This window comes from Amaranthus tricolor, chromosome 6 (assembly GCF_026212465.1).
Source record: "Amaranthus tricolor cultivar Red isolate AtriRed21 chromosome 6, ASM2621246v1, whole genome shotgun sequence".
In the NCBI taxonomy this organism is placed as follows: domain Eukaryota; kingdom Viridiplantae; phylum Streptophyta; class Magnoliopsida; order Caryophyllales; family Amaranthaceae; genus Amaranthus; species Amaranthus tricolor.
The window spans coordinates 31,604,350-31,612,825 of NC_080052.1; the positions used below are offsets into that span (position 1 = coordinate 31,604,350).

At 28.5% G+C, this 8,476-nt stretch overlaps 1 protein-coding gene across 1 annotated transcript in view; it reads left to right on the plus strand.

The window, feature by feature from the left end:
- The first annotated feature begins 1,968 nt into the window (after positions 1-1,968).
- The window catches only part of LOC130815928 (dof zinc finger protein DOF1.4-like), a 6,690-nt gene continuing 182 nt past the window's right edge, over positions 1,969-8,476 (plus strand). Inside the window, exons 1-3 of the mRNA XM_057682462.1 lie at positions 1,969-2,274; positions 6,132-6,228; positions 6,515-8,476. The exon at positions 6,515-8,476 is cut by the window's right edge and continues 182 nt beyond it. Coding sequence (XP_057538445.1) covers positions 6,154-6,228; positions 6,515-7,612 — 1,173 coding nt within the window. The 5' untranslated portion in view covers positions 1,969-2,274; positions 6,132-6,153 and the 3' untranslated portion in view covers positions 7,613-8,476. The remainder of the gene's footprint in view (positions 2,275-6,131; positions 6,229-6,514) is intronic.

The following is an 8,476-nucleotide window of genomic DNA, read 5'->3' on the forward strand; positions in this document are numbered from 1 at the left end:
AACTGTTACATAATATATACATGCAATTAACAGAATTTTATTATTTATGATCATTCGATGGCTCCTATCTAAGTGAGATATTGAGAATTGAATGTATACAATCTAGTCTTTGTTATGTCCATCAGTGATACTAATTAAAGATGTTATTTTTAATCCAATTAACCCTTGTAGCAAAGACAATATGCAATAATGAACTTTAGATGAATATATAATAAATGATAATTAAAGGCAAAAAAAAAATTAAATAATAAATTTTTAACTGAATCAAAATAAACATATTTACTTGCATGCAATATTCTATTTTCTCCTTCCTAAATGAAGTATCATCTTTGTTATTTTACATGTTACAAGAATGAGGACAAAATGAATTAGAGTAGAATAAATTGAAGAATTTAGGATAACAAGAATTTATTTTACATTCTTATGCAAAGTGGTGTTATATTTTCCAATATATACCAATTACTATCTACATCTAATGATTAAATTCATTCAAGCCACTCAAAAAGAGAGACCAACACCCAAATTGAGTAAGTCAGAGGATCAAAGAATGATTTTTATGTGTAAAAAGTATAAGCAATATGAAGTACAAAACTTGAAAACCCAAGCTAAAAAAGTTAGCAATATGAAGGAAAAAAGGTCAGGAAAGATAAAACTTCTTAACCTTATTTCAAAAATATTTAAGATTATAAATTTACTGTTAAGGTTAAAAATAAAAAATTTAGCACTGGTTTGATTTTTATTTTTCGGTTAATTGTCGGTTTTAATTGGTAAGAATGGTAATAGAAAAAAAAGTGTAACTTTGGTTCAAACTTAGTCCAAGTCTAATGAGTCTCAAAAAAAAAAGTCCAACATGTTAAATCAAATCGAATTTTGAAGTAGGTCTAATTAAGTATATAATAGAATAATAACCATGATCCTTAAATCAATTATGGTCTCATTAATTGAAAATGTATATATTATGATAGTTGAATCTTACTACGGAGTAGGCTGAATGTAAGGTGAGAATCGATCTCATAATCTTTTGTGAAAAATAATATTTGATCTCCAACTAAAATGAAATCTGATTGTCAATGACTGAATAAGCTTATTAACAGGATGATCAAAGAACTACACAAAGAACAAGGCAGAAGTATTAGTAGTAAATTATACACTAAAACATTCTTATTAATTAAAGAGAAAGAGAAGTAATGCATAGCCCGAAGATGAAAGTTTTAGTAACAAGAGAAAACTGTAAAGGAATATAAATAACAATGATGAAAGAATAGAGGTGCAAGATTGAGAACATCCCTTGGAAAACTACAAAATCCATAAATATTCTAAGCTTGGCTGCAAAACCACATGCATCTTCTAATCCTTATGTACTTCTACTAATAACCCATAATGCTTTACTATTTAATTACTTTTTCTGTCCCCATTTGATGCTTTCCTAATGGAATATTCTCTATCTAAGTGAGAAAAAACTTATACAGATATTTTTTTCAAGTTAAAATATATTCACGTGACATTTTATTAATTGATTAATTTTAACATATTAAATTTTAAAGTAAATTTTTTATGAAATATATTATGTATATTAAATTTTAAACTTATAATTTGAAAACTCTGTAAAAAGTAAATAAAAATATTGAGAACATAGGAAATATTTATTTATTATCAATCTCAATGTTGATTGGTTAAAAAAGAATTGCAAGATGGAAGAAAACATGTATAAATTCTGACAAGATCAACGGTTGATAGTTGCTAATCACTTAACCAGAAGCTAAGTAATAGAATAGAATATTGTGGATATTTTGTGAATTTTTGTATTTTGGTAATTATTTTGTAATTAGCTAGTTTTTTTACTCTTTAAGATTACCCTTGTAGATAGTTTCCTTACTCTCCAAGATTATTTTTGTATTTATTTTCTCATTTTGAAATAAAATGGCAACCAATCACTCTACCATTTCTATCGTGGTATCAAGAGCTTAGGTTCTTTTTCTTCTCTTCAACCCTTTTTACTTTCTTCCTTGCTCTTCAAGACAATCGTTCCCCACCCTTACCGCTGCCCCACTCTCTTGCTTCTTTTATGACTTCTCCTAAAATTTTTCCCACCACCAACTCCTCTCCGGGTATCCTTGGGTCTTGTCTAGCCCATAATTTCTTTACTGGGTCATCTCTCGCCGGACTACTTTTCTACGAGTATCAATAAAGCTATGCATACTCTCTCTTTGTTCTCTCAGGATGAACATTTCTACATGGATACTGATGCTATTTCCCATATGACTCACTCTCAAGGTAATTTTCTTAAGTATTTTTCATTGAAGCATCATCATCATAATAATCACATAATTGTTGGTAATGATAATATGATTCCGGTTCAAGGTCACGGTGATTTACTCATTTCTCCCACTAATCCTTCCTTTACTCTCAAAAATGTCTTACATGCCCCTAAACTCATTAAAAATCTTATTTATGTTCGTAAGTTTACTTGTGATAATAAGTTTCTGTTGATTTGATCCTTTTAGTTTTTCTGTGAAAGAATTGGGCACGGGAAATATCCTCTTATGGTCTAATAGCACTGGTAATCTTTATCCTTTCTATTCGACACATGGAGCTACCATCCCGTCCTCTCCACATTCGGCTTTTTAATCTTCTAGTATTTGGCCTTCCCGTTTAGGTCATCCGGAAAATGACATTTTGCATTTCTTATATTCTTCTAATTCTATCCAATGTAATAAAACCCCATCTTTTGTGTGTCATTCTTGTCCTTCGGATAAACATGTTAGATTACCTTTTGTTAATTCTCAATTTGTGAGTACTAAACCTTTTAATATTATTCATAGTCATGTATGGTCTTCTCCCGTTTTAAGCCCTTAAGGATACAAATACTATATCCTCTTTCTTGATTAAGAAGGGGGAAATTCAAGATAAGAGATGGGGAGGAAGGGATATATTAAGGTTGGAAAAAACATATAGAGGAATCCAAAATACTATAATAAGACATTTATTTTTATTTGTTTATGTTAGAACCAACTTAACTACAAAATACTTTTTATTTATTTATGCTAAATTACAATATTTAATTAATAAAATATATAATCTCAATCACAACTTACGGCTTGAGCCAAAATAAAAAATAAAAAACAAATTTATATATAGTCATAGTAATTAGTAGGAACCCTCACGAATACAGCGTGGTCTTTGAGGGGTCCTTAGATTAAAATGTAATGACTAATGACTTCCCATTTGTGATATGCTCCCTTTTGTCGTTTTCTCTTGGAGTTTTCACTAGTGATGTTCTAATTTGTTTCAAATTATTGTTTAAAATATAAATGGTTTTTTTTAGACTTGAGTGGATAATGGATAGTGTTAGTGTATACACTACAAAATATGGATAACTAGCTTGAAACTCTTGTCAAAGCATAATCTAAAATATGTTTTAAAATTGTCTTTTAAAAAATTATATTTAACTCAAGAGAGAAATTTAACATACTGCTTAATTTAGTGTGTGTAATTTTATTTGTAGTAAGTAAATTGGTTGAATAACTTATATAGTGTAATAATTATATTATTATATTTTTTATATACATAAATTTAATCTTGTAACATATCTATTGCTCATAACAAGTTTCATTCGCAAAAACTTCTAACGTCTAGAACATGTTCAAACGAGAAAATAAGATCAAAAAAGATATAACTTTCAAGCTTATCATGCTCAAACTAACATAAGCTTATTTTACGCCTCTTTACTTGCTTATTTTGCTTTTTCAATTTTAAATTATATAATAATATACGTATTAGAATTAAGTATTAATGAAAAATATAATAATTTACAGAATTAATTAAACAAATAAAATTTTAATTGCTATAATCAATTATTCAAATAGCTATCAATTATCCTGATAGCTATTTTACATTTCCCTTGCACCGAGCAAGCTCGTAGGACTACAGGAGTGTAGTATATGATAAAACGGTGGAAGTACTAAGAAAGAGAATTTAAAATATCGAAAGTGGGATTTGTTGTCTAATATTCATCGTTTATTGGGCCTCTTTGGGATTCCCTCAATCTATTACTCATCTATTCATATGAAGTATCCCATTAATTTAATATATTTTATGCAATGTATTTATTCAATTTTCAATATATTTAATTATATATAATTAAAATTAACTAAAAAGTGATATTAATAAATTTACATTAATAATAAAATACAATTTAAGAATGATAGATAAATAGTGTCTCAAAAGTAAATGAGACACCTATAAATTAAATAGGAGGGAGTATCTCTTTATTCAAATCCTACTCTCCCTCGGTGAGTTTGTCAATATTTTTATTTTGAACCATTATTTTTACTTGATAATATTTTCATTTTAGATAATATAATTATTTTTGAATGAAGATAATATGATCTTTAGTTTCTTTAATTCTTGTCTCTTAATCTATACCACACAATTTTAGTGTCTCTTTCACTTTTTCCATCATTTTCCATCGTGGTTCTTCTGTTACTCAATATTTGCTACATTTCATTTTACACGTAATTCTATGTATATTTTGATATTAAATTTCTTTATTTTCACTAAACGAAATATTATAAAACTTATATATTTAAAAACCTAGATCATTTTAGGACGAATAAAAAAATTACATATAACTATATTATTTATCATGCATGAGTCAGAATTATCGAAATAAAAATTGGGATATATAAGATTGATATATAGCGATTATTATAGAACACAAAAGGTACGACTAATCTATGTGACAGAGAGAATATATAATATAATAATTTATTAAGTAAAGGAATGTTACGTAGTGATGTGTACTGTCCTCTTATGTCTATGTATTCTCTTTAAATTTCTCTTTCTCGAACCCAGTGAGATCCATCTGTTATTGCTTATGCTGCTTTTTTTCTTCTGTCTTCTTCTTCGATTTTTGTATGTCCCCTCTTCCATTCAAATCTTACCCTTATGATTCCCTTTATTTTGATTCCTTATTAAAAATTTAATTTTATCTACTTAACGCAAAACCATCACGTGAAAATAATTTTTTAAAATAATTCCAACTAATAATATAAGTTCTGCTCAAATCATTAATATTTAATTTAATTAATTTCTACCTTATCTTTAAGTTATACTTGTGCTAGCTAGCTAGTAGTTATTTATTCTTACGTCATAAAGTTATATTCCACTTTTTAGTTATGTATTTATTTCTTTTTGCATATAGAGAAGTTTATAAATAACATTACTCTAATTATATCAAAGATTACAAACATGTCAAATTTATACTTTTATCAATATCTTATCAATACTGAGACCCATGTAAATAAATCAATTTCATTTGCTTTGTACTTTAATCCATATTTTATGACCTTTAGTCTAAGGATGCCAAATTAAATAAAAAAATCAATTATATGCAAAAAAACATAACGTTCAAAATAAAAGTCAAATTATATATATATATATATATATATATATATATATATATATATATATATATGTATATATATATATATATAACATTGGGAGGGGAGATTTTATTTAGTGATTAAAGTGTTATGTTACCTCTAAGTTTGGTATGCTAGACTTGCTAGTAATTACTACTATTTATTACTTAATATTATTTTATATTTTATTTTTTATATAGAAGAAAAAAATAATATGAAATTTTGTTTGATTCTGTTCTAACAAATAATTTTATAACATTAAATTTTTTTATTTTAAATAAATATGTGCAACTAATGATATATAAGATATATATCTATATTGATAAAACAAAAAGTGTATCTACTAATTATAACCGACTGAAAAAATGACACAAATTAAATAACGCTCAAACTAATGATATGATATCAGAAACTATCGTAACAAGAGGTTACATGTTCGAATTTCAACCAACCCTCATTTAAAGTAGAATATTTAGCGCATCTGTGCATCCACACTTCTAATATGGTCTCTCGTGTGAGGGAGCATATTAGAGTATATAACATTATCTAAAGCCTCAACCATCAATTTAAGTTTTTAATCTAGTTAATTACTTGACCCAAACCCCTAAAATCTGAATTTGAGTTTATCTTTCAAGGTATAAGTGTTAGTAGCTAGTATTTAAAACCCCTACATTCTCCTTACTACCTGTTATTTGTCTGTTTGCTTAGTGATTGTTCCTAGAGAAAGCAAATGGTGGGAAACTGTGAGAAAATGCTACTCATTTCTTCACCTTCTAATGAATGGTCAGAATTAGTACATGATGAGGTAGGTTTATATTTTCCTTTCTTTCTTCTCTTAGGAATTAATTGGATGGAATTTCCTGGAATCATACACAAACACACAATGCATTACACACCCACTAATACTATTATTTTGGGTCCCCATTATGTTTTTGTTTGCTAGCATTTGGATTAGTATCTTATAAAACCTTATGTGAGTAATGGGTATTCACTTCCAACCCTAAAAATAAACACCCCCACATAAAAAAAGAAAAAAAATAAAAATTTTAATTTTCTTCTTGTTTTCTTCATCTTTTCATTTTGTTTTGCAGAATAAAAATCAATTAGATGATCCAAAAGGAAACTTAAACAACACCAACACCAACATCAACCACAACAATATGGCTTCTGTTGTTGCTGCGACTGATCAGCAACAACATCACCATTTTCAACAACAGAAACAACAACAACAACAACGACAACTTCAGCAACAAGCCTTAAAATGTCCTCGTTGCGACTCGACAAATACGAAATTTTGTTACTACAACAATTATAGTTTATCACAACCAAGACATTTTTGCAGGGCTTGTAAAAGGTATTGGACAAGAGGAGGTACACTTAGAAATGTTCCTGTTGGTGGTGGTTGTAGGAAGAACAAAAGGGTTAGAAGATCTTCTAATACTTTTTCTTCTTCTACTACTAATACTAATACGACTAATACTAATAATAATAGTCTAGAAGCTTCTATTAATTCAGCTTCTTCTATTGGTGGTGCTAGTTGTAATAATGGGAATAATAATGTTCATGATTTGGTTTCTTCCACCTCAAATCATGTTAATTATCCTCTATTTTATGGATTACCCACTAATCATTCACCAAATTCTGACATTAATTTCCCATTTTCAAGGTATGATCTTCAAAACCCACCTCAAATTAATGGTCTTGGATTAGGGTTTTCATCTGGGTTATTAGTTCATAATGTGCACAATATGAATCTTCATCATCATCATCATTCTTCTCAAAACACTAAGCAAATTTCCCATGATTTGATCTCATCAAACCCTTTGATTTCTTCTACTACCACAAACATCACTTCTACTAACACACCTAGTACAATTTCTTCACTTTTGCATCAAATTAAGGGAGCCAATAATTTTCAAACATTATTGAATTCTTATCATGATGGTGATAATAATAATGATCTTCATATGAAAAATGTGAAAATGGAATTTGATAGGCAAAATAGATCATTAGATCATCATCATAATTGGAGTAATACTACTCAAAACCAAATAGATCATCATCATCATCAAACTATGGTTTCATCTTCAGATCCATCTATTCTTTGGGGTAGTAGCAATGGAACTAATCTTTCTACTTGGCTTGATCCTTCCAATAATCTTGGATCTTCAGTTCCATCTTTGATCTAAGTCAGTTTAAGCTTTTGGCTGAATTGGTTATTTCTTGATCGATATGGTATAGAGACTACAACCATCAGCTTAAAACTTTTCTTTATATAATTAAGACCCTCAAATATTCATCATCTTAATCTCCCTTTTTGTTCAATTCATCCTACCAAACAAAAAGACTTTGCCTATTTTCCTTGGAAAAGTTCTATGTAAGTGTTTTATTTTATTTTTTTTAGCTAAATATTGGCATTTTATTTACCATATACCAAGGAGAAAAAAGATTAAGGGTATATTGGAAAAAAGTGTGGAGGTGTTCGGATCGGAGCGTTCATGTCAGCAGCAATTAGCTAAGTCAGCTAGCTAGAGAAGTTTCAGCCTGTTTTAGAGTTTCTTTCTTTCTGTCTTTTGTTTATTTGGTTGAACTATTCATTTGCGCTGAGAGGAACATCCGATCCGATTTCCAAATCCAGGATAATAAAATAGAGTGAGTCGAACAGTCCTCTCATGATCAGTATGTGTTACAACTTACACAATTCAAGATTAAAAAGGGTTTTATCCAATGATCTACACCATAACCTAGGCATATCCGGACCTAAATCGTCCCCTCAACTAGTTGGAAGCTTGTCAACATCATTCATGATCATCATCATCTTCAACAAATGATGCACATTGTGGGAAAAAAAGAGATTATTCAATGGTGGGAAAGAGGTATACTTTGATGGTTTCAAACTAATGCAAGCTAAGTTTTAAAAGTTCCCAAGTATTATGTGTTTATTGTTTTTTTCTTTTTAATTCTCTTTTTGTATCATGTATGTATATATTTGCATGACACTATGCTATATATTCTACCCATTGTACTTTTTTACTTTGTAAAAGTTTAGGGGT